This window comes from Sinocyclocheilus anshuiensis, unplaced genomic scaffold (assembly GCF_001515605.1).
Source record: "Sinocyclocheilus anshuiensis isolate Anshui unplaced genomic scaffold, SAMN03320099.WGS_v1.1 scaffold1746, whole genome shotgun sequence".
Taxonomy (NCBI): Eukaryota; Metazoa; Chordata; class Actinopteri; order Cypriniformes; family Cyprinidae; genus Sinocyclocheilus; species Sinocyclocheilus anshuiensis.
Window position 1 is genome coordinate 331,692 of NW_015545562.1, and position 27,672 is coordinate 359,363.

General features: G+C 36.6%; 2 protein-coding genes across 5 annotated transcripts in view; one reads left to right on the top strand and one right to left on the bottom strand.

Moving 5' to 3' along the window:
- The window catches only part of LOC107698347 (CD2-associated protein-like), a 64,281-nt gene extending 52,263 nt beyond the window's left edge, over window positions 1-12,018 (bottom strand). For 2 of the 3 annotated variants that reach the window (XM_016499305.1, XM_016499303.1), the window contains exon 1: window positions 11,742-12,017. In XM_016499305.1, coding sequence (XP_016354791.1) covers window positions 11,742-11,745 — 4 coding nt within the window. In that variant the 5' untranslated portion in view covers window positions 11,746-12,017. Of the gene's footprint in view, window positions 1-11,741 lie in introns of all 3 variants that reach the window. The other variant, XM_016499304.1, reaches the window with a different exon arrangement.
- Window positions 12,019-16,328: 4,310 nt separating this feature from the next.
- The window catches only part of LOC107698348 (tumor necrosis factor receptor superfamily member 21-like), a 29,887-nt gene continuing 18,543 nt past the window's right edge, over window positions 16,329-27,672 (top strand). Inside the window, exons 1-3 of one of the 2 annotated variants that reach the window (XM_016499307.1) lie at window positions 16,329-16,822; window positions 22,080-22,722; window positions 24,101-24,601. In XM_016499307.1, the coding sequence (XP_016354793.1) occupies window positions 16,784-16,822; window positions 22,080-22,722; window positions 24,101-24,601 (1,183 nt within the window). In that variant the 5' untranslated portion in view covers window positions 16,329-16,783. The remainder of the gene's footprint in view (window positions 16,823-22,079; window positions 22,723-24,100; window positions 24,602-27,672) is intronic. The other variant, XM_016499306.1, reaches the window with a different exon arrangement.

Here is a 27,672-nt window from a genome sequence, read left to right on the forward strand (position 1 = left end):
CTGATTTTTCTAGAATAACTTTTGCTGCCGAATTATCCACTAACCTAGTTTATGATAAATTTTTGTCATAGATTATAAATATACATAGGCCTATATTTTTTCATATTTGTTTATTTTATTTTTCTTTATAATGAAGTAGTCTGTATCTAGTAGATTGTGAAAGAATGATTATCAGTTCCACACACAGAGAGATATAAATTCTACATTTATTTAAATGGGGGAAAAAATCTTCACTGGTATCGGATCGGTATCGGCCAATACCGAACCCTAGGTATCGGAATCGGTATCGGAGGCGAAAAAGGCGGATCGGAGCATCCCTAATCAAAACGTGTAAACTCAGAGTGAGGGTTTGAGCTTTTATTTTGAAACTGCAAGATAATGATGTATTCTCCTGTGTTTGGTGTGGATTTATAAATTATTTACCTTACAAATCTGATGAAATGGCGCACGTTGCGTTCCCAGATTAATGTTATAATGAACCTAAACTCACAACAACATGCACAGATGGAGTTTGAGCCGCTTCACACATGTAAATGATAACAGTTCTTGTGGAACAGCATTTACTGTGAACGGAGCCGCTGTGAGACGCACGTACTTAAACTACACGCCTATAACTGCATCGCATATAATTATTTAATTAAATCGTAGCGTTTGTGAATTCACAGTTATGCTTAATTATGCTATTATATATTATTATTAACCGGGTTTAATATATCATGCAGCCTTGGAAAACAGTCTAATAATGTGTTTTATTGATTCTCGTCCGTGAAATGCGACACTTCCGGTATTTTGCTGGTTAGTCGACGCAGGCAAAATGAAGTCGAGGATTTTTTTAAATCGAATAGTCGAATACAATCGACGAATCGGGACAGCCCTAGTTAAAGCGCTATCAGATCAACATGAACTTGACTAGTCCAATATTTCAAATGTTGGCTAATATAGTTGGTTCTGACCTTTAAAGAGTGAATAAACATTCCGCACCAAGACCACAGAAGAACCATGTGGAAATCTCGACCTTGCCCTTTACAGCTACTATTGTTTGACCTCTTTGTTGAGCGATAACTTCAAAATCACTGGGCCAAGGGCCAGCAGATCACAGCCTATAAACAATGTTTTAATCAAATATAGGTATGTTTTCAAGGACAAATCCTAACAATGGTCATTTAAACAGCCAAAAGCACTTAAAGCACTTTTTCAAGGGCTTTGGAATGACCGTTTCCAAGCAACGTGGTGTCCGTCAAATTTCAGCCAAACAAAAACAACAATGTCTGAGCAATGTGTGTTTCTCTGCTACCTAATCATTACCACGGACACCCAGACACAAACATCTCCCAACCATTTCCAGAGTCTTTGGAAATTGTATCTTGTTAGACAATGCCTTAGGAAAAGCGCTAAATCTGGCTGTGAGAGTTGCATGAGTCTGAGAGGAATGTGATCAGCTGCATATGCACACAGTACTTCTGTTGACAAAGGTTATTTACGCAGCGATGTCAGAGATAGCAGGGACTTCTCATGAAAAACACAGGGAAGAAGTCAGTGTGTTTGACAGGATCTCATCCCTACCTTGTCTGGTTATGTCTGTAAAAAGTATTTCTACAAACAATATGTAACGGTTGTAATCATCAAACAAAATTCCCTGTATGGCCCACATATTTTGGGGAATTCTTTTGGGAGCATCTGTCTAGAGATGCAAAATAAACGGGTTTAGGCCAACTTGATGATGAGGAATCTGTGTTATGGTTTTGACAAAGAAGACATTTTCTTGCTGCGAAAAAAGTGGAAGGTGTACACATTGCAGCAGTGAATAATAATACAATATATTAGGGTTGTCACAATATCAAATTTTCACTACACAATTATTGTGGCCAGAAGAATTCACAATAACTATATCTATAGAAATGTTGAATAAGTACAAAACATCGATCAGATGATACATTTCAAGGCATTCGTCCGGTTTTTGTCCTTAAAACACCAGCGTGTGTAACTGTCTGTACTCTATATGTGCGCCTGTAAGGGAGAGAGAGCGGGAGAAATAGAGTATGTGCTTTCCGTACATAATAAAAAAAAATATTGGCCAAAAAAATTGAAATAATCTGTCATTTTTAATAATGATAATAATAATAATAATAATAATTCATTACATTTATATAGCGCTTTTCTAGGCATTCAAAGCTCTTTACATTGTGAGGGGGGATCACCTCATCCACCACCAGTGTGCAGCATCCACCTGCATGATGCGACGGCAGCCATAGTGCGCCAGAACGCCCACCACACACCCAGTGGGCGACCAGTCTTGGGCTACAGGGTGATATGGCTGCCAAGTAAAATAAACTTGGCATAAACTTTTTTTATCTTATTGTTTACTATATTTATTTGCTTGGCCAGTATCATTGTGGGTTTTGGTTATTTTGCTGTTTTAGGCTGTAAGGAACTTTGAAATAGGCTAACTGAAATCATTTGGAAAAGTGATATGGAACTGTAATGCGGTCAAGACCTGTCTTGAACTACGTTCGCCGTGCGTTTCCCTGAAAATAATTGCACACCTTAGAACATTCGTCAGCCAATCAGACTAAAGCATTCAATGGCCCTGTAGTACAATAAATAAATGCTACCAATCACATTCTTCTTTAAATTTACTGTTTTATGACAAGTGGCAAATAGCTGCATAGTGTGACACCCCTACATCACATTGATTTTTGTAGCCTATATCATGTTTAATGTGTTACATTTTAATCTTGTTATTAGTTTGTATGGCTGCTACCCTAACCAGAACTCTGAACAGGATAAACTTTATTTTTGGGACCGATTCTCAATATTAATTAGCCTAACTATTAGCTATGACTTTTGCCACAATAACCACCTAATTAGCTGCTTATTAATAGTTAGTAAGATAGTTAAGTTTAGGTATGGGATCTAAAATATCCACCCGGAGCTGCTTCCGTGTACAACAGTGAGCACAAGCTAGATTAAATTGATTATTACATTTTAAATATGGTTATTTTTCTTACAAAAACGCATCGATTTGCTACAGGAGGCCTTTGTTCGCCCCCTGGAGCCGTGTGAGACACTTTTTTTTTTAATGGATGGGTGCTTTTTATTTCACTTCTTTTGGACTGAAGCACTGCAACACCCACTGAGTGCCATTAAACAACTTGAAAGATCAAAGACAAATTTTAATATAACTCCAACTGGATTCGTCTGAAAGAAGAAAGTCATATACACCTAGGATGCCTTGAGGGTGAATAATATATGGCCTAATTTTCATTTTTGGGTGAACTAACCCTATAATATATGTAGCGGTGGGCAATATCACCAAAATCTTATATCATGATACGAGTAATTTTATTTCACAGTAACAATAAATATCACAATATTTATTTTAGCTTTAAATATAGTCTTTATGCTATCAAAATTTTTGATACCCTAGAAATGTCATAATTCTTGTCATCAGTGTCAATATCACAAAAAAACTAATACTAGCCTAAATTAAAAAAAAAAAAAAAAAGCTCACTGAAGACAAAACTTAAGAATTTTTCTGGTCGACTAGCAGTTATTCATTTGAAGCATTAGTCGACTAATCCCACGTTTATTAATAAACCATTTAAATCATAATAATGAGCCTTTAATTGCCTACATAAGTGATCTAATCTAATTGCCTAATACGCACTCAAGCGCACACATAAAGCTTGCCACAGCACACCAGCAGAAGTAATGATTATGAATGTGTTGGGGAAAAACAGTAAGAAGGCTGCATTAACATTTTAATAATTTGTTGATAAACTAGTGTTTTTTTTTCCTGCGACTAAGCGACTAATAACATTTTGGTTGACCAAGCCTCCTCTGGTCGACTAACGGTTAGTCGACTATTAGGGGGCAGCCTTAATAAAAACACTGCATATTCTTCATTGTGTAATTAAATATATATATTTCTTCTCATTAAAGTTACAAAAATAATTTATTCAAGAGCAGTGAGAGATTTTCTCTCTTTTGTAGTTTGATTATAATGCATGACAGACAGCAGGAATTTAAGACTGCTGTCACTTTTAAGAGCGGCCCAGATCCAATATTCTGTGACACGTGTGTTCTTTCTCAGCTGTTTGATTTCACATAAGACCTAAAGTACTGTGTTTACGAGGATACTTGCAAAGACGGGCATTTTGACACATACAAGTAGGGATGCATCGATCCGATACTGGCATTTTCTGCCGGATCGGGTATCGGTCAGACGAACCGATCCAAATCCGATATTGTGCTTATACTATTCTGTGTTATTGTTAAGCCCCACGAAAGTACAAAGTAAAGCACCATAAAGTCAAAGTCCAAGTGTTCTTAAGCTGTTCCATAGTTCAGTGTGAGGTACAGACGAATAATTATGAGGTACAGACGAAGTCATTAAATTCAAGTTCACGTAAACTCTTCTCTCTGCTGCGGCTGTCTGTCATCCTCCATTCAGCATTCAAACTGCGTGTCACGTTTGGTTACGCCAGTCAAGACGATGAAACTCTCTCCAAGAGCGCACAATAACTGAGATTTAAAACTGTTAAAAGAAAAGGCTCAATATACTATCGCACAGATTTAATAAACTATGCATAAATATACCTTTCCTTTGTGTTTTGAACTTCTCTATGCGGAGCTGTGCGCTGTGACTCGGTGTTGCTTCAAGCGCATCATTCTGCGCACGGGATGCGCATAAGCGCTTTGTGCCGCTCTGTATTGGAGCTTTTCGTATCATATAATACTTTTGCGCAATGAAAGATTATTTATAGCGTTTCTTGTTCTGTCCTATAAGACTATTAATCATCTTCTAATGTATAACTCAGTAATGGAGGCAGCAACATATGACAGATAGGACTCCTCTATCTATCATATGTTGCTGCCTTCATTACTGTGCTACACATTTAAAAGAAATGTCTTTTAATTTTATAGTTTTTATTTATATATAAATACATTTACTTGCTTTCATTAATGTATTTTACAACAATACAGAGAGCAATGTGTAACATTTTACCAGATTTAGTCCTACACTTATTCACTTTTATTTGTTCCCCACTAAATAATGTTATTTCACTATGTTTAGATTTTATAAAATTGTGGACTCATGATGTTTCTAGAATAAATGTGCTGCTAAATTATACACTAACCTAGTTTATAATAGTATTTTTGTCATAGATTATTATATATTTTTTCAATTGTTATTTTTCATTAAAATGAAGTTCTCTATATTTAGTAGATTGTTTAACACACAAAAGAGTGACGATCAGGCCAACACACAGAAGTATAAAAATTCTACACTGATTTAAAAAAAAAAAAACTGCGCTGGTATCGGATCGGATCGGAATTGGTCGATACTCCGAATTTTCTGGACCGGATCTGAAAAAATGGTATCGTTGCATCCCTACATACAAGTGTGTGTATTTAACCATTCAAGGCATACAAAACATAAAAAACAATGCTCTTCAATACTCCCACGCTTTATGAGCACCGCCTTCACATGCACGTGCCTCACTGACAGCATTTAGAAACAGACAGCGCACGCATATAGTGAAATGAGCTTGCTTTTGCTGCTGATTGCATTTAAACGGCTTAAAATCACTTGTTTTTAAACTGCAATGCTTAAACACGCGTGCAAACGATCCGTTTTCGTGACTACAGAGCACAGCAATGTCACACGAGCGTGTAACAGTGAGAGAGGCGATAGTCCAAAATTTCTATAGGTTGACAAATTTCTACCAGTTAATTGTGTCTATCGCCCACCCCTAAATATATGCTTTGCAACTACTAATAAACAGTCAATATTCTAGTAATATGCATGCTAATAAACAATTAAGTTAATACTAAGAATAGGTCCTTAAAATAAAGTGTTAATGATTTTTTTTTTTTATCTCAATGGGAATTTCTGTTTTTATAATAATAATAATAATAATAATAATAATAATAATAAGCAGTGTGTGAATAATCAAAAAAAGAAAAATCACAATATGATGGAACAGTTTTCCATTTTTTACCGAATCCCTTAACTATACAGAAAAGTGAAATTACTCAAATTTCATACTTCGCTTGCATCTTACACAGATACACTTGACTAGAGCATCTCATAAGGGATGGGTCTCACAAGTCAAGCATCTTACAGCTCTCTGGGAAGTAAATTTTAAACAATAGATAACCAAGTACACGACCCAAGCCTTTTTGAGCAAACGCCAAACCATGTGCCGTCATCTCTCGTCTTGGATGGAAATCTGTGGCCCCTTTCTGTTTTTAACACTGTGTGAAGGCTGGTGGCCTCACAGTCATTGTCTCTTCCTGTTCTTGTTGGTGCAGTTTGCAGAAGACAAAGTTACGTAAAATGTCAAACCCCCACAAATTGTGGTTAGTTGGTTTTGCTTCTAATTTAGCCTTGACCATGTTTTCAACCATAAAAGGAAGGGGGGAGGGGGAAGAAGAACTTCCAAATGAACTCACTCAAAAGGCTTTATCACATCATTGAGTACATAGAAAGTATATATTTTATTTTGTATGCGGTGCTCTTATTGCATAGAAAACACCGGTCAGTACAAATATGACAGAAATGCAGAGAATAACTGAGGTCAGGATTTTTGGAAACTGAAAGTGTCTAGTAAAACAACAATATGGCTTCTTCGTGTAGCTCATGTATCCAATGTTTCATGCTGACTTAGCCTCTCTGTTTTCGCCTGCCAAGGCATCCTGATCTAGAGCAGAGCTTTGCAGAAATTGTCATAATGACATAGTTGGCCGACTTGGCTTGAGTGTCAGGAGCAGATCCAGAGCCTGCGACTCTGTTTTCATTCGCTCTTATTCCCTCTGCAGCCATTTAGAAAGGAAAACATATTAGATAATTTACTTCTCTGCATTCTGATTGCCAAAATCTCTTAAATCTTTACTTAAAACGCTATTCACAGTTGCCAGCTTGTGAATAACTACAGGAATATACCAGGTCAGTGAAATAACACAAAAGACTGAATGGAGTAGGAAATCATTTAGGCCTTGAGTCCAAGAAACGAGGTTTTAATAAGGACTGTTTAAGTTTTATCCAACAAGTAAGCAATACAATCTTTGAAATTACCTCTCAAACTAATTTCCACAGTTGGAGCTGAAGTAAACAGCCCCTTGTTTATTCTAAACTTTAGAAATGGCTCATAGATGGATCAAAGAGCTGAGAAACGCACAAGCGCTAGAATGCTTTCACTGTACAGTTCTGTTACTCAAACAGTTCACCCATTAATGGAAATGATTAATATTTATTTTTCCCAAGAATCTCCACATTGATTTTTCTTATATTTGTTTTGTGTAACATGAAAATAAAAATAGATGCATATGGGGTTGAAAAAACATGCGCAAATAATATTCTTTCATTAATTAATTTTTTTCAAATAATATTTCATTTTTCTTCATTTTCATATTCCTTTAAACTACAGTCAGACAATGCAAATTATGATGGCTTTGATCATTAAATCTTTAGGTCATTGAACACAACATCTATATAGCAACAAGTGCTAGGGATGATATGATGTCTAAAGGTTTTTTAAAGAAATTATTACTTTTTTTAACAAAGGATGCATTAAATTGATCAAGTGACAGACAGTAAAGATTTTAAATGATTACAAAATATTCAATTTCAAATAAATGCTATTTTTTTGGACATTTTATTTATGAAAAATATGAATAAAAGAATTATAAGAATATTCAGCAGCAGAACTGTGTTCAACATTGATAAGAAGAAATGTTTCCTAAGCACCAAATCAGCATATTAGATTGATTCCTGAAGGATGGAAACTGGGGTAATGGCTGCTGAAAATTCAGCTTGCTATCACACGGAAAGATTCAATTTTACACAATATATTAACACAGAAAACAGTTATTTTAAATTGTAATAATATTTCATGATATCATTGTTTTCACGCTATCTTTATTAAAATACAAGCAGTCTTAGTGAGCATCAAAGCTTCTTTTAAAAACACTGAAATCATACCAATCTGAAACATTTGACTGCCAGCGTAGGTTAGAGCTTTGTCAAATCTTCAGATGGCATGCCCACAAACCATCTGATACATATTGCACAGCGAAATGGCAAGAGTTGGCAGAAGTTTGCAATATAATATTAATTTATTCTGTGTTGTCTGTACAACCTCTCATAGACTTCTGACCACTGAACATTGCTACCTTACTGCAGTTTTATTGATGTATGTTACATAAAAAATGTGAAAAACAATACAACTACATTTATCTGTACCTTACTACAGAAAAAAAATGGTGTCTACAGTGCTAAAAAGTCAGTCCCTGCCTTGGGTTGAGTTTGACATTTGCAAGATTTTCAAAAAATGTTTTCCATACAACATTTTTGTACCTGACCTATGTATAAAAAAAACAATAATTAAAACGCATAAAAAAGGGTTGATTACTTAACATTCATGTCAGAACAAATGAGTGGCTCTTGGCACAGATTTTCTGCCTATAGTCAAAATCTGTTTATGCAAGACTAATTAGTGACAGAATAATGACTCCAGAGTAAATTCTAGCTGAAAACGTCCTTGATTCTGAACGTAAACGAAACTTGCATAAAGTGGTTCTATTTTTTTAAAATGTGCTGACAACCTCAAAATTCCACAGACAAAATTATTCAGAGCATATGTTCACAGTAGAAGTGCAATCAAGGCGAGTTGTGTGTGCCATGAATCAGAGAGAGAGAGGTCAGACGTTAAATGGGTCAATGGTTTAATCAAATAAAATTACTACACTAAACAAAAAAAACACACATACAATCAATATGCGACTGGAGCTTGGAGGAAATAGAGCAACTAATATGGGAAACTTCATTTCAATTTAACCTCATAATGCCCTCAAGCAGTTTGGACTGAGCTAATCAAGACCCTGGTTGACACAAACACACACACACACACACACACACACACACACACACACACACAAAACAAACAAACTAGTCCTCATTTAAAGATTTGGAATTTACACAGAAAGAAGAACTTGGACCAACCAGAATGGAAGTTCTTGCAGCACTTCAAGAAAGAGGGTTTTTTCCAACATGCAAATATGAAATAAACAAATTTGAAGACCTTTTGATTAGTTTGAAAAATAGCGACAGCTTTCAAGATTTTGAACAAAAAGTTTTTTTTTTGTTTTTTTTTAAAGGATCCATTTGGGAGCTAGCCTGCTCCTCCTTAAAGTCATACATGAAGCTGCATCGTTTTGGGTTTCTCCAAGCAAAGCATTTTTGTTTGGTTAAAAAAATAAATAAATACTGTGAGGTCAAAAGTTTGAGACCACAGAGAAAATCTGGGATTCTTAAGCACGTCAGTCAAACACAATCAAACAAATGATTATTACACATACTTCAGAGGTCAACCAGAGTCCTTTCTTCAAAATCACTTGGCAAAATAACTAGTAGTGCAGTAGTTAGCATGTTGGGAGAGGCTGCTGAGATTCCTCACATATTTTCAGCCCTTTGCGTGATGTCAAGAGACATTGTAAGGAGAAAGCTTATTTAGAACTGGTTCTATTTTTGTTTTCTATAAAAATACAGAAACAAAATTATTTTCATGCATCGGTTATTGTTATTAATAGGTCTTCACCGTCTGCATTCTTTCACTGATGTGGAAGGAACATCATAATGGAGCACTGTAATAATATTTCCTTCACCACATGAGTGCTTGAACCAAATGCGATGTTATCAGTTCAAATTAGACTCAATCATTCACTTAATCAATCCTAACGGTTCTTCAGTGAACTCAAAATGAAACGATTTTGATTTAGAAATGTTCTTAATTATGTACAATGCCATTGAAAAGTTTGGGGTCTGTAAGAGTGAGGCTCCGGCTGGCAAAAATAATGTAGTTGATGTCTATTAAAATCCATTGCATTAAGAAACATGTAATCTTTGCAGACTAAGAAGTGCACTACTAATCAACTGACAGTTATTAGGCCACCCTTTAGTTGTTAAACAACACGACAAGGCCATCTGTAGAGCAGATTCCCACATATGAGGAAAACAGATCAGTGTTAAAGATCCCATTGAAACCTGAGATCAGTGAGAAATGTTCACCTATTGTCACTTTGCTTGTACTGATTTTGTTTGTAGTCAAGACACGACATGACCAAGCAATGTCCACTCACACCTGTGCAAAGTACACTTATTACTCTAACACACTTCCATCCTTCCTGATGGGTTCAATTTCCAATCCAGTGCTTACATAACTCTGTGACAACATGATGAATTACTGACGAGAGGGGGGAGGCACTCAAGGCCACGAAAGCAACCGGTCTGCCAGCCGGCCGCCAGCCTACGCCACACATTTACTCTAACCTACAGCTGGGAAAACAAATGACCATTATGCCCCATGTAACATGTATCTAAAAGTAAAAACCCATACTTTTTCCTTTGAGTCTCAGTGCTTATGTTCTCAACAAAAAGTAAATGTAAAAGGGACATGTTCTAACACATCTTCCACTCTAGTATGTATCTTAAGGAGGTTGTGTTTGAGATTAAAAACTCTGCCCTACGGTGTTATACAATTAAGACCCATCATTCGGATAATCACATGGATGACAAAAAAGATCTAAGAGAAAAGATCTAAAAGAGTTTTGCTAAAAGCCATATTAACCAGTCATAAAAAATGTAGCCTACTTCTGAATGTGCAATTTGCTTTTGGCTACTAACAATACAAGCATGAGCTAATGGGTTGCTCACCTGACATAGAACGTAGCCAATAAAACAAACACAACTCTGACTCCCTTACTAATTCCAGTAGTATAATACAAATAACTGCTAATAAAAATACAGTAAGTTCAATAAGTGTCAACAACCTGAAATCGAGAGGAGTATATGGAAATGAAGCTAACCCAAAACAGGATTTGTAGACAACTTCTAACATTTGCACTTTATTCAAAGCAGCAGAGTTGTGCAGTAGAGCATGACAGCACAAAACTGGTACTAATCTAACGTTTTCCACTTTAATATTTGCTTACCTAATAACTTCTTGCAAGGTAGGTGCTTCTTATTAAAGCTGCGGTAAAAGCACTAAAAGGTGCACTCAGTAAGTTTTTGTTAGTCTTTAGCCTGGCTCTTATTCATCTTACTATAGTTTTGGAATTGACACTATTATTGTTGTTATTAATAATAGTATTAAATCGGGTCATCGCACAGCGTGTCATGTGATGTAAAAATGACGGCGCCAATAAGGGGGCGACCCGCTTCGTGTTAAATAAAACGACTTTTTCTAGAAAACTGACATGGTTTGGACTCTCCATCTTATTTGCGCGCATATCATTGTAATAAGACGTGCCAAATGTGCGGTTTATTTCTTTAAATATATTTTTTTATTCATCAGCAAAAATAACTGAGTATACCTTTAAAGGGGCTTCTTTGGAACTGAGCCACAGCAACTAGTACAAACTGTGTTAAAAACAATCAAACAACGTCAAAGCCACTTACATCCGAAAGGTAAACAATAATACTGTAGTGGCAGAGCAGGGAGTCATTAATCTTGACGTAAACGCCTGGAATTTACTGGTTTGGACAAGCCGAGCCAGTTTGCGACACTGGCGCCTAGTCAAATATTCATCTGATCGCAAGATTTTTTTTTTCTTTTTTCCACTTGGATACAGTTTCTTCTTTTAAAATGACGCTAAAGTAACTCGCTCGCGCCGTTTCATTGGAAACGGAAACGCGAAGTGACACTATAACTGATCCATAAGAAGCGAGTTGAACTCACCCATACTGTCCTTCGCTACGAGACTGTCTTGATCTGATGTGTACAATCTGCCGTCCTGGTAGCTGATGTTAGCTAGCAGGCTGGATGCTAGCGTTAAATCCTACTTTAGGAATCGTGTTGATGAAGTGCTTGTTAGCGAGTTTATTTGCGTTACTAATCCATTCGACTTGGTTTTGACGTTGGCCTGCTGTTTAAGTATGAGGTATGATTCGTGAGAGTACTGTGCAGGAAGTTATCCCGAAGTCTCCACCTTTCTTAGATTTGCCTCCGCGATATTTCATCGGGAGGATCCCGCGAGAAGTCAGATTTCCTCGCTGAAATGCAAAAGGCTGAGGTGTTACATTTTAGTGTAAATGGGTTATTAAAGCACAAATGGCCATATCCACGCAAATATTGCAGTGATTTACCAATATAAAAATATAATATATATTTATAATATAATGTTATATTATACCTATACATAGTTATACTTTGCTAATTTGTACAGCAAACATTGTAAATTAACTGGAAATGTACTCGTATTTTTTTATTGTATATAAGAAGGAATTTTACTTGAAGTGTATTAGCAATGAAAAAGGCGAATTTCTGTTTATCATGTCTTAAATGTTTTAATACAAAAAAGGATTATGTTGCATTTACATTGGGGTTGGGGGATACCAGTCAATCTGCAGTCACTTTCTCATGATTTTGTCAACAGAGTATGTAGGCTGTGAAGTGACTGTGAAATCTCGTCTTCTCTCAGCTGAATGTCTCTCTGTGGCTGAATTATTTGCATTAAATTTGGCTATTAAGCTGTTAACGGTAAACTGAAATTGCCTCAATCAAAGCCAATTTCCATAACCATGTACTTTCCTAAGTTTTATGGCAGCTCAGCCTATGTTCATGATTACAGAACAACCACAAAGAATTACATTTACTGAGAAAGAATGGTAGCATTACACTATGACTTACACTGGAAGAGGACTTATTAGCATCATCTGAAGGTAACATGAGGCCCTTTTTATACAAGGCCTACAACATAGTGGAATAATATGCAAACTAATTTTAACACATTTTTGTATTCTGTTTAGGATATGAACCATAAAAAACTGAGGTTTGTTTGAAATGTGTACAATATAAGTGACGTGACATGTGGCCAAGTATGGTGACCCATACTCGGAATTAGTGCTCTGCATTTATCCCATCCAAAGTGCACACACACAGCAGTGAACGGTACTAGACTCGAACCCGTAACCTTTGGGTTACGAGTCTGACTCTTTAACCATTAGGCCACGACTTCCCCCTTAGTAGATAATATAATATAAGGAAGGAACCATGGTGATATAGATCACATGGTGCTGGCACTGTTAGCAGCACTACATTTATTATTGTTATAGTGAAAACCTATGCAGTAATAAAGGAAAAACATGAAAAATAATATGCAAAATGGTCAGATTATATTATATTTATGAGAAAGCAAGTAACCAAAAAAGTTCAGAGAAAAGCTCTGTATCATTCTGTGCTGTACCTTTAGAGGCTATTTTGACAATCTATTATTTACAACCTGTTTAAAACGTAATATTCTATTGTATTACATGACAATTCATAAAACATACATTTGCTGTGAACTGTACCAAATATTGAGACACACACACACACACACACACACACACATCAACCCACAATTTACATCTATCTACATAATAGATATCCATCTAGTGGGGTTGTAAGATCCAATGGTTTCCTAGGAATGGAGCTCCAGAATGAAGTCATGCTTTCCATGTCCTCCCTAATCCCTAGACATAAACAACATTGAAACATTATGAGTAGTTCTGAAGCACAGATCTTAGATTTATATGTGCTTAATCTATCCCCTCATAAACACAGTTCAGAACTAGTAACAGCATTACAAGACTGTTGAAGGGCAAAGGGTGGCCGTACTCCTTAATAGGTCCTTAATATATTGCTTGATGGTTCAGTTAGTTTGTTTTGTTTCCCCTCTTTATACAGTCTTGTGACGTGAGTGGCATTTCTTTCAATATATTCCTGTGGTTTTTGTCTCTCTCTGCTGGGCACTCCAAGCAATTGCTTAGACCTGCTTTCTTTTAAACCATTGAAACATTCACTTTAAATTGCCTTAGTACCAATTGGGTAAACTTATCTAGTCCTATTATTTTGCCTCCCTTAATTAAATTTCATTATTTATTGTATAAATGCTTTTCAAAATCAAATAATTAAATAAGGTTCACGATATTGTAAAATTCTCAATATATGTCTTCAAAATTGTTTTTTCAGCCAGCAGAGGGCAGAATATGAACAATTTACAAAACTAAGACAGGGTGGAATGACGCTGTATTTTCTTTTATATTAATAGTGTATTTTCTTGAACTTACTTTCTGTTCTCATATGACTTTAAATGTCTTAGTTTGCACAAGAAATCAAATCAAATCAATCAAATAATATAATATAATATATAATAATGATTTACACATAATTTTTAAGGCATTTTGAGTATTGCTGTTCTAATTATTGACATACTGACATAATGACTGACATATAATTATAAAATATAATTTGGTTGTGTAGCTTCAGACATATTCATGATCTGAACTACTACAGACACATCGCTTTATATCCTGTAGCAGATGCTAACAAAAATCTGGTGTCAGCACACATAATAAAAATGTAGTAAAATATTAAAGCTTTCACTCCACAGTGCTAGTGGAATGTTGTATGTTTAAAGCACTAGGTGGTGTGTGAGTGCACAATGGCACAAATAAGCATATTGTTGTACATTTCAGCATGGATGCACTAATGTTAGTCAGAGCAAGGCATTATGTCTTACCCCATTGTCTAACTCACTAACCCACTTAGAGCGAGTTCCCGGGGCAGAAACAGTGTGGCACGTGAGAGCATTTCCCCGTTTCATCCTTTTAGTTCTCAGATGCACGTGTAGGCCTGTGCCAGATGGTGTGCTCTTCATCTGCCAGTGGGCTCTGAGCTCTGCCTGTCTGAGACACACTGGAAATGATCTCCTGTCCTTGTGCCAGTGACACAAAAGAGCCGTATGCTGTTTGCATATGTCTGAGGCCTGAGAATGACTGTTTGGATGAGGTACTTTCTTTCAAACAATAATGCAAATGAGACTGGACAGTGTAGGTATAGGCATAGGCCTACTTACATACATTCATCTGTGTACATACATGAATTATTTCTAATTTAGTTTAGGTATTTTATTATGATTTTTATTTATTTATTAATTATTATTATTACTAGTAGTAATAATAGTAATAACTCTAGATATGTTTTTAAATCTTGTGTATATGTATGTGTAACTGTGTGTATAACTACTGTATAATAGTGAGTTGCAACGCCATCGGTTTAACCAATGAGAAGTTAGCTACAAGGGTGACATCACTCATATATGACCACCACCCTGAGGTGACAATAAAGTGTAAAAATATTTTATTCAAATTTCTACATAGATAGCCCTGTAATATGTAATCATTCCATAGCATAAATTAAACAATTTAACATAAATGTATGTAAATGTAGGCCTATTATTTATTCAACATATGTAATATTTTTATATAAAAACCTTAATAAATAAGTTATTATTTACATATGTTTTATATCTGTCTTTGGTATGTTTTGTTACATTTTGTGAGTGTGTATGTGTGTGTGTGTGTGTGTCAGTGTCACATGATCCTTCAGAAATCATTCTAATGCTGATTGATAATCATTGTTGGAAAAAGTTTTGCTGCTTAATAGTTTTTGGGACCTATGATACTTTTTTCAGGATTCTTTGATATAAAAAAAAAAGTTAAAAAGAATAGTGTTTATTCAAAATAGAAATTTTGTGTTACAATATACACTGCCATTCAAAAGTTTGGGGTCAGTAATTCCTTTCTTTCTTTCTTTCTTTCTTTCTTTCTTTCTTTCTTTCTTTTTAAAGAAATTAATACTTTATTCAGCAAGGATGTGCACAGGTTCCAAAAAAATATTAAGCAGCACAACAGTTTCAGCATTGATAATAAATCACCATATCAGAATGATTCCTAAAGGATCCTGTGACACTGAAGACCAGACTAGTAATGGCTACTGAAAATTCAGCGCTGCGTCACATAAAATTAATAATTTTTTTAAGTACATTAAAATAGGAAACCAATATTAGAAATTGCAATAATATTTCACAATAATACTGTTAAAAAACATAAAAAATCTTACTGATCCCAAACTTTTTAATGGCAGTGTATATACAGTATATAGGCTACTATTTGTACATATATTCATATTCACATATTATTTTAATATGTAAATTATAACATTTTTGAAATAAACAGTATTTTTTTATTCAGCCTGTTATATATGTTTTTACACATTTTATACAGGCCTTTTATATTTAACTTTATATACGTTGCAATGTTAAATTGAAGTCACATTGTCCAATTTACTGTAAGAATTTACACAATGTTTGCCACAATGATAATAATTAACTTTATTACTTTGTGTGTGCGTACGGTACACCTGTGCAACACCTTAGTCATACTATTTGTCAGTCTAACGCCCTGTAGGATAGACTCCACTTACACCACGACTCCCCCAGTATCTTCCCGGAAACCGGCTCGTATCAGGCCAGCGATACGGCGTGCGGCGCAGACAAGCAGCCAGTGGCGAGTTTCGGTCGTGACGTGTGTCGCCAGTACCCGCCCATCATCCTCAGCCCGTCTTTGCGGCACAGGGAATCCGTAACCTGGACAAACGGCAGCCAGACTTAAGTCCACAGATCCATCCATCATCGCTATGGGAATTATAGCGTTCTTCTTTCAAAACGAAGCGCTTATCCCCTACTACTTGAAACCCGTGCACGCCGGGGCACAGACTATAAAAAGGCGTCAGTGGACGGAATTTGTACACTGAGGGAATAAGCCAGCAAAGGGACAATACCTCACAACAATGTGGGTGTCCTGTTGATGCGGAGATGCTGATGCTCCACCTATGAAGCCGAAAAGTAACAGATGTGAACCTGGGCATATTTAAACAAGAGTGATTCCACTGGGACAATGCCTGGGAAAATGTCTATGACTTGGTCGCTGATAATGGTAAGTGTAGGATACATTTATTCACGCATAATGCTTCTCTTGTCCTCTCGAATATTCTGGCTTTTGTTGGATTTAAAGGGACAGTAGAGGTACCTGGTGTCGCTCTTAGTGTATACTACTGTAGTGAGGATGGAGCTCAAACAAAAGATGAGGACAGGATAATAAAGGAATTATTTTCCTTTTAAAAGAATTAATAGTTAAGGTGGCACACCTAGGCTTATGACACAGCTTAAATGGATAAACACAATCTTACGAGTATTATTGTAGGCTATTGTTTGTGGTACTAATTTCACATATTATCCTACATTAGTCAATATTTAATAATAAAAAACGCTGAATAACAATTATATCAAACGTGGAATTGTTAAAGGTTAAATTAGGGACACTACCTGGCCTATTTTAAGATGTATTAAAATGGGAAGTATATATTTTTTTCCTCTTGAGTATACGTTATTTTACATTGCTGTAGTTGTTATGGTTTAATAATATTCCTACTTATTAGTTTACAGACATTTGTTTTACTTAAAACTGCTGCCTTGTTAAAATTTTAAAAACATTCACTTAATGATCCTGTTGTTTTTGTTTTGAAGATATTAACCATTGATATTTTTTTATTAAATCAACGTGATTCGTATGACTTACTATGCCTATAGTCATGGTTTTGATGTCATTGGCTTGATATTTTCTATGCGTTTTCATTCTAAAGACATGTGCATGACATATGTTATTGTTTCATAGACAATGCCATGTTGACATGACTTAATATGCCTATTGTGTTGTAAAGATTTACATTACTTAATATCCTCATGCAATAGGAAGTCAGCTGAGGTTAATTTGGTATCTCTCTTCAGGCTGGCTCATCCATTAGCAGGCCTTTATCAGGGGACCTTTAAATCCCATAATGCACACAGCTTGCTGTTGCTGCTCAGTTTTCAAAAATTGGATTCAGTTGTTTGATACCCATGCAGGCTAATATGCATTGTTAGTCTCACAACACCAGAAGGTTTAGCGGTTTAAATCATCCATGCACCCTCGAAAAACGTATTTATTGGCATAGACGCAAATGATGCAATGTGTTTGGCAGGTGGCCTGACATTTGCAGGAATATTCCTCGCTCATTCATGCCACCTACAGACTCGTTGGCTGTTGTCGATTATTAAATGGGCATGAATGCCTCCAGACAGGGAGCGTTTGTTCTTGCTTTGCAGTCTTCAGTTATGATGTATCAGAGGAGTAACAGGTGCCCTGTTTGTCTAGCAGAGTCTGGCACATGAGTCCTGATGATATCACATCTGTCCCTGTGTCTGTTCTTGTAGATTTGCATGCTATGTTTGTCTTGAGGACAACAAACGTTCACAAATCTATCCTGAAATTCATAGGCAAATTCACTGAGACACACCCCAGATTAGGGGGTTGTTCTTTGACACTTTTACATTTGGTCTCCCCACATATGTTCAATATTTAGTTACATCATTGATTACTCACTAAGTGTAAATAAATGTGAAGTTATGTAATTCTGCATGCACAGATTGCAAGCTCATGTATCAGCGAAAAGCCAAGTCCATTTACTCAAAGGTTAGTCAGGAAACCCCATGAGTCATTACAAAACATCATGGCTCATAAGAGCAGCTCAGTCAACAATCAAGCCTTGCAAAGTGTAAATTATGGTTTTAAATATCCCGCTTAATGTATATTCAGATAAATCTATTGTTAATTGAAAATTTTAGTTTATTGAACTTTTAGACAAAAAAAAAAAAATAAATAAAAAAAAATATATATATATATAATTAATAATATTTAATACATGAGACTTTATGGCTCATATAGTATGATATAGTGAAATACAGATACATAGTGTAAAAAAACATCTCAGTTTTATTTAGAAGCACCAAACTGAGCAAAATTGCCAAATGTGGTGTAGAAATTGATATTTACATGGCCAAAAGTATGAGGTTCTGATAGCTTATAACAGTATAGCAGACTACTTGCATAAAATGAATGTAAATATCAGTTGTCTATATCTCTAAATATATTTGATATTTTAATGCATAATTTTATTATCAAAGCGCTATTTAAAAAAAAAAATTATGTATAGGGCAAAACAGTACTTTTATCATTTGACACTTAAATTTTAACATGATTTTCCAAAAAAAAAAAAGTATGGATAATCAAGTAAACATTACAGTAAATCCATGTTCATCATGAAATATTATTAACAAAGTTATTATGTTCACTTAATAAAAATCTGTAAAGATCGCAGAGGGACAAATTGTGTACAACAACCTGAAGAGGACACTTTTAGAACTATTCTAAAAGGCCACTAACTTGATAAAAAAACAGATGACAGAAAGCATGTAGCAGATTGTGTATAACACTTTTTTTTCAGCAAAGTTTGGTCATGTTAATAATAGAGGCCTTAGAAATTCATGTATCAAATGTTGTAGGCTTCATTGTTAATATCTGTTTTCTATCTATTTTCTGATCAACAGAAGATAAAATCTTAGTCTTAATTGAGTTTAAGAAGCTTTTTTTGCTTGTTTGTTGTTTCTCATGGCCTTACAGGTAAATAATGTCTGTTTAACATTTAGAATAAATATTTATGAATTCTTTTGTGTATCATATGAGTTTCTATGAAAATGGCACTTTGAAAGTCACAGCTATGAAAGGGTTCGTTTTGAATTGGTGCCAGAACTGCATATTTCCGAATGTTGAGACATTACACAGTCATGGATGGCAAGAATGCGAATACACTCTCACATAAGAAGTCATATTTATGTAAGCTTCGTACATGTGCCCTTTTAACCCAGACGCTGTTTAGGGTGGGTTGAGAAGGTGGAGTTGTAACATGTCTTAGTGTTTTGTACATCACGTCCCTTCTTGTGGTTATCGAAAGCAAGAGTGTGTGAAAAATTGTTTCTCTTATCTTGGGTTGCCAGTTCCTCTTTCCAGAACCATTTGAAAGAAAAACTGACTTGTGAGACAACAGTGTACACATTCTTCGCTTTAGAAGCACACTAAGCATACAGACATTGTTCTGTCATCAGTGAAGTTGTCCCCCTCGCTGCCCTACTTCAAACCCTCGTCTGTTAGCTTACTGCTCGCCCTCTTCTAGAGCTAAGGCCACTGGGAAAGCACAGCTTTGTCTAATCGCTGTTCATGTTCAGTCTGTACTCTTGAAACAATCCCCATCACCTCACGAAGAGCAACACGTGCATCCGAGCCCAAGCGCTCTGGCATCGTCCAGCGGTTCCCAGCGATGGCAGTATGTGTTGGCTGGAGAATATTAATGTCATGTTTGTTTTGATTCAGCCCTCCCCGTATTAGCAAGGAAATTAGTCTCCTGCGCTTTTATACTAGTCTTCTGTGCGGTCTGTTGTTGAGGAAATGTAATAAAACTCCAGGGGATTCATGATCAGCAGTTAATAGAACTTTGTGTTTAGAAACTGATGATACAGCGAGGCCCATGTGTGCCGTGCTTTCCAGCATCATATTTTTTGGTGACGACTTTTGTACCGAGCCCAAGATGCCTGTTGTGGCCAAAGCCCCATTTAGGTGCCGAATTAAAATGTGGGCTAGCATCATAAAGAATATTAGGTGCAGTTAACATGCTGTGCAGTCGGCTTTGATGGATGCACCAGAGGAAAGAGGGGGACCGTTATGATCGGAATTTGGCTTTCAATGGGGCACGCTCAAGCTGTAGTAACTTTAGAGCGGCTGTGTTTACAGGCTTCTTGTCATTAAAAGTTATTCTGAAGGTCACCGGGCTGTGGGAGTGCTGTCAATGCATTCCAGGGTTCCCTGTTGTTGGTCTGTAAAGTGTTTTTGCATGGGTGATTTGTTGCAGACTGTGTAAACGTTATGCCGACTTTAGTGTTTTAGAGAGGAATTATGAGTTGCTTACGTTTCTGCTTGCATAGCTGGCTGAAGATAACATGCTTGTTAATCCGATGCCACTGATGTCGCTATATAAAGTTCTTGAGGTCATCTGCTCCATATTATGACATCAATATGCTCTTTGAGATATTGCTCATTACCTAAACGTAATGCTAATGGCTGTTGTGATATTCTGTTTTTCTCTTTTTCAATATAATCAATGAAATTTTTTAAGCCCAATGTGCAATATTTTTGTACAGCATACTGTTGTGTTATTAATGAATATTTATTGGTTAACAGTAAATACACACATTGAAACAATTGTAATAATAATAACATTCTTTTACAGACAAAAAAAAAGACAAATTCAACAAAAACAAAGCTTCCCACTCATCCTGGACAGTGCAAAGCAGTGTTTTTCCATTGCATAGAGTGGTGAAACTTTGCGTTTTTTTGTGGTATCTGATGAAATTGAAAAAAGGGAGACTTTGAAATTTGAAAATTTTGAAAATATTCCCATATCACTAATGATCTGAAAGGACCATTGTTCCAAAGAAAAATACATTAGTTCAAATAAAAAATAACTAGCAACTTTTGAGAAAGGTGAATGGGTCTTTACAAATGGTGCAGCCAAATATAGAGTCTAATTCATGTATTTCTTTATATAGTGCCTTATTTTATTAAGACCAAGGTACAGTGGAGATGATGAGCAATTTTAAACAGTGTTTTCTTTGTCTTATTTCAAATAAAATGGTTTGCACAATCTTCAGTTTAAGTGATCATTCTTCAAAATTGTCTTAAAGGGGTCATATGATGCGATTTCAATTTTTCCTTTCTCTTTGGAGTGTGATAATGCTTAAAGTTGGGATGAAATAGAAATTAATCTATTCTCTAAACACATTCATTCATACATTCATGCATTTTTTCTTTCCCTGTGAAATGACAGACCTTTCTTATGACGTATGCTGGACTTCACCAATAATTTTGTCCACATAAACCTGCCCCACCCTGCATTTTTTCCAATAATCCATTTTACCCAGATGTACGTCACATGGAAGAAATCATCTGTCGCTACTTCCATTTCATCACAACTTTAAATGACTGTTGGCTCTATTTTCTTGAAAATTTTCTCTTCTACTGGTGATTATGAAATGTCAACTTGTAGTTGTTGAAAAGACATGAGTATGTAGCCATCAAACAAATGAAAGAACTTGATTCCTTTGTAGCACCAGTGGTTTTCTTTATAGTTATATTGTTGACTCTTCTCACAATACAAACCGATGATGCAGTGGTCATTCATGCTAAATAGACTTTTATTGTGCGTTTTGATTGTTTGTATTGTCATTGCATAACAGTCTTTTTGTTGTTCTTTCATTGCTGTTAGCTGCTGTTCACTGCGGTCAGTGACGTCTTAACCCACACACTGACCCCCAGCCCGACCACAGAGAAGCCCTTGTCTCCTCGACACTACCACCACATCGACCCCGCCACTGGAAACAAGCTGGTGTGCGACAAGTGTCCGGCGGGCACTTACGTGTCCTCCCACTGCACAGAGGGCAGTGTACGGGAATGCAGCCCCTGCCCAGATGGCACCTTCACCCGGGGCGAGAACGGTGTTCAGCAGTGCCACCGTTGTCAGAGACGCTGCCAAGCCCCATTTGTCGAGAAAACTCCCTGTACGTCCACCACCGACCGGTTGTGCGTGTGTCCGCCAGGCAGCTTCTCCCAGGGTGGAACGTGTCAGCGGTACTCATTATGTCCACCGGGGTGGGGCGTCCGAAAGCGAGGGAGTGAGACAGAGGATGTGCGCTGCCGGTCATGTCAGCATGGCACCTTCACCGACGTGGCATCAGATGCTCTGAGGTGCCGATCTCACACAGATTGCTCGTCTCTGGGCTTAACGCTGCTGATCAAAGGCACAGAAAAGACAGATAGTGTGTGTGGGTCAACTCCAGCCAGTTCGGGCTATGTCCTACTTGGAGAGGCCTTCGTTTCCATGGTTTCCAGCACTGAGTCAGCATATAGAGGTGAGAGTGGAAAAAGCTCAGTGAAGAGCTATTCCTCACTGAATAGAGTGTGTCTAGTTTTCTATACTTGGTAGTGTTATATTCTCCTGGTTTGTTGTACAAGTGCATTCCTCCACTGGTTCTGTTACTAACAGCTCCCTCTTTTCAACTTGATTGCTCAACCCCTTCATCAACTTCCCTAATTTGGTGTTTAAATAAAGCAGTGGTTGTATGTGATGTTTTGTATGCTCTTTAGAGGACTCTTTTTTTAGCCTGTACGGATGTAGCTGTTTATGAGCTATAGCTTTTAAAATTCCCTGCTTAGTGCCTGCTAGGCACTTATTTCTAGCTTATTGTCTAAATAATAATAATAATTATTATGTTATTAATAATAATAAAAATAATAATAATATAAATTCATAAAAATTATTTAACACCTTTTAATTCGCACATACATGACCTATCAAGAGTTTTAATGGTAAGATCATTTAAATGTTTTTCAGAGAAAACTCTTGCGCTCAACAAGACTGCATAAATGTTTTTGATCAAAAATACAATAATAAAAAAGAAATATTGTAAAAGAACTGTTTTATTTTTAAACTATTTTAATAGATTTTATTTTATTTTAATATATTTTCTTTTTTAACTATTTTAATACGCCAGTCTTCCGTGTCACATGACCCTTCAGAAATCATTCTAAAATGCTGATTTGGTGCTCAAGAACAATTTCTTATCATTATTATTTATTACTTATTATTATCAATGTTGAAAACAGTTGTGCTTTTTCATATTTTTGTGGAAACTGATACATTTTTTTCAGAAGACTTTGATGAATAGAGTTCAAAAGAACCTCATTTATTTGAAATAGAAGTAAACTTTTGTAACATTATAAATGTTTTTATTGTCAGTTTTGGTTAATTTAACAAATCTTTGCTAAATAAAAGTGTTAATTTCTTAAAGAAAAAAAAAGCACTTACTGATCCCAAACTCTTGAACATTAGTGTATATGTAAAAATATGCAAAATCTTTTTTTTTTTTTTTTTTTTTAAGTTTTTCACCAAAGCAGTCATAGTATTGCCAGTAGTATTAGTCCTTATCTCTTATTTTCAGAAGAAAACGTTTTCTGATTCCTCAGTTTGCATTGACTTCAGTTTTTGGGTCAAATCTGAGCAGTTAAGATGAGAAATCCATGTGAGATTATGTTGGCTGAGCAGCACAGCTCCACTTTGCTATCTACACATGCCAGCTTGATGCTGGATTAAAGTTTTAGATGCTCTCCCTTCTGTTTTGTTGTCTAGGTTAAGCTCATCTTTAGGACTGTATTTAATTCTCTCTCTCTCTCTCTCTCTCTCTCTGTCTCTTTTTTTGTCTGCAATTATATGGTCTACTCCACACACAGCAAGTACTGCAGTTTTACCAGCTACAGAGATTCAGGATGACACGGCCCTCGACTCTGAAGAAGACATTCCCACAACCACAGCTTCCTCCAAGGCTAGTGATGAGGATGGCGGAATCTTAATCGCTGCAACTCAGGACCTCCCTAAACTGCAAAGCAAGTTTTCCTTATCACGAGACCCCCAGCTTGCCAATCAACAGGCCATAGAGACTCTGGCTGAGGGCAAGGCCCAAGGTTTGGGCTACCGGCCCATCCGCAGGGGTGCACCGAGGCCTAGCACGCACAAGCACTTTGACATCAATGAGCACCTGCCTTGGATGATAGTCCTGCTGCTTCTGCTGGTGCTGGTAGTGATTGTGGTGTGCAGCGTAAAGCGCAGTTCACGAGTGCTGAAGAAGGGTCCCAGACAGGATCCCAGCAGCATCATGGAGAATGCCGTTCACAAGAAGCCCAGCTCTCCAGCGCAGACCAAGGAGAGGTGGATCTACTACTCAAATGGACAGGGTGAGTTATGCTTTTGTATTTTTACAGATATATTTCAATGTTTTGTGTTTTCTTACAAATTTTTTGTGATGGAAATAATATGAGATGGGAGGAAGACCTATATTTCATTGCTTTTGTGGGTTTCTCAGGGGAACACAATATTTTTGTAAGAGAACACTATAGCACTAAAATACAATTGTTCCTCCCATCTCATGTTTTTTTATTTTCTGTCACCATGTCCTCTTAAAAGCTCCAGAACAAAATAGTCTAAGTCTGACTCTTTTTTGTAAATGTTTTTTTTCGTCTTTTTTCACATTTTTATCATTTTTCGTCAAAATGTTTATTGAATGTGTCATCAAAATACCTGATTAAGTTGACCAGTCCAAACAATTAAAAATCAACTTAAACTCCAATTAAAAAAAAAAAATGATATTGCCAAAGTATGTATTTTCAGAAGGTGTGAAGTTTGTAGAGATAAAAATGTGGACATAGTGTGAATAGCATTTAAGTGCTAATGCAAATTCAAATTGACATTAAAGTTATCCAACCAAATAAGTACATTAAAGGTGATGTGTATTTTTTTTTTAATGTTAAAATACATTTTCCTATCCCAGCGTATCTGTAAGTAAATCATTCGTAGGTTGATTTTCCCAGAAAATTGTAAACACTCTAGTGGTTTCAACAAAACATTGCTCTGTTTGTTTGAGAATCCCGACCAGCACAGCACAGCAACAACAATGCAACCAATGGTGTGATTTTAAGGTGTGGCTACCTGTTTGGCTGACCAATGGCAGGCAGGCAGTGTCCTCAAAAAGGAAAACTTGTGCAGACTTTACATGCTTCACCTAGAACTAGATTGATGAATGCCATTTGTGGATTTATGAAAAATTGCTAATGACTATATGCTCTCAGGCGGATGCACAGACACCCAGGACTTTGCAATCTGAATAGTGAAACAATGAAATTATAATGCACTAAAGCATCTGTGGATCGGTATCGCATTGAGAACCTCAACAGTTACACAACCAAGACCAACGTCAAGATCACCTCTCGTGTTCTGTCAGTCACATGATCATACAGAACCTGATCTCCTTCTGTTTCCCATTCTGCTCCTTGGGTAGCATTTGCTTAACGTCTCTGGTGTTTCTCTTTTATTAATTATTTCACACTCTCTGCCCCATAACCTGGTTGTTAATATGCCTCAGAGGCCATTAGGTTAGTTGGGACTGTGGCAATAGGCACCAGCTTATATCAGCCTCAGATATCCACCTGTGTGTATGCTTTAGCAGTTGGAGCCAGATTATTCCAGTTCTTTGTGGCTTGAGAGCTAGAGGAGTGTATCGGTGGACATGGCCTGGTGGGAGATGAGTGCGGGGACTGACTAATGTGTCATGAGAGGTCTGAATTCAGGGTGCCGCTGAGCAAACATCTAACCATAGGTTTTTAGTTTGCAACTCATCCCACACCATTTGTGCTATAGATGTGACTGGTACATTAAATCATGTATAGGATAAAATGAGTAATCAAATGAGTAAAAATATGTCTCAGACTCCCATTGAAACAGGGAATGTCAGATCATAGAGAATTCGGCTGGGCTATTTTGACTTTAGTTCTATTAAGAAACCACCTAGCAACCACCCATAAGGGTGTGGACACATCAGCTAAATTTTATGGGCAAAAATCATGTGTTGTCAATAGTGTATTGACGTATGAATCACAGTTCACACAGAGGTCACTTTCAAACCAAGCAGTTTTCTGTTGATCATCGTAGAGAATTTGCATGACCAACTGAACCCGACTTTTCCTCATGAAAAGTTCCCAATCCATTGCATTTCTATTGAAATTAATGGATTATACCTATGAAACAAGACATTTGGCCACACCTTAATAACCTAGCACCCAAAAATATACCCCAAACAAAGGTACTGGATTTGAACTGAAATTATGAAAGTGTAACATAGATTTTTTTACAGCTTTGTGGACTTCCAACAATTACTATTATTTAGATATTGCTATTATTTATGATGAATAATTATTTGAACAAAATACCACACCAATTTAAGAGTAGTTTTATGATATTTCATTGTTAATTGGCCTCGAAAATAGTGGAATATCAAGGAAAGGGGGAACCAATGACCTGCTCACGATCATAAAATGTAAAAAAAAAATGTTAAACACTTCCACCAGGTGCAAAAAAAAAACACTTGCGCTATTTTTACTGCGGTGTTTTTCTCCCTTGCACTCCTAAACGTGAACAATTTCATTGTTTATTGACTTCGGCGAGCAAAGAATTTATTACATGCTGAACTTTTGAATTAAACTGAGAGAGTAGAGCCTCTTCGAATCATGTTAGAAAGCACAGGTAACCTTTACACAGCCGGTTGCCTCCGCGAACACAACACAAAACATTTCCCTAATGCATTCAAGGTGTGTAATTGGGCGGCCTGAAGTGCATGTGTGTCCGTTTACTACATTAGTGAAATAATGGCCATAAAGGGCCGCATGGGAAACATATATAAAGATGAAGGAGCGATCGTACAAATAATGAATTCTTTCATTGGAGGTATAACAAAGCACGCATAGCGGAGATCAAAGACGTAGAACCACCCGCATGTACGCCTCATATAACAACCTCTGCAATAGGTGTTATCTATAAAAGCCCACTGCCCAGAATCAGGGTGGGCTGGGGCTTTTATAAGAGACGATTAGGAACTTCATGGGTGAGCTCAACCTTTCCAGTATTTTGTTTAGGAGTCAGGGAAACTCGGGGGAAGCTTGTAGGATCCCCTTGCTAGTGAATCTCCCCTGGTCTTCATCAGGCGAACGGTTTCATTGTTTTGATGGGGAAGTTGTAATTACTGTGGCTGGTACGGTGTATGAGGTGTCGGATTTATGGGATGACTGCGTTGCCGTGAGACATTCCGGCAAAGCCACCACGGCGACTCACTAAAAGGGGGAAGTCCTGACTCCGTTTGAGGATTCCTTTGTTTTGCAGCCAACCTAGACCTGTTGTAGCTGGTTTGCCACCTCATTTGAATTCTCATATGAAGACGTTAAAGGGGTCATATGATGCGATTTCAATTTTTCCTTTC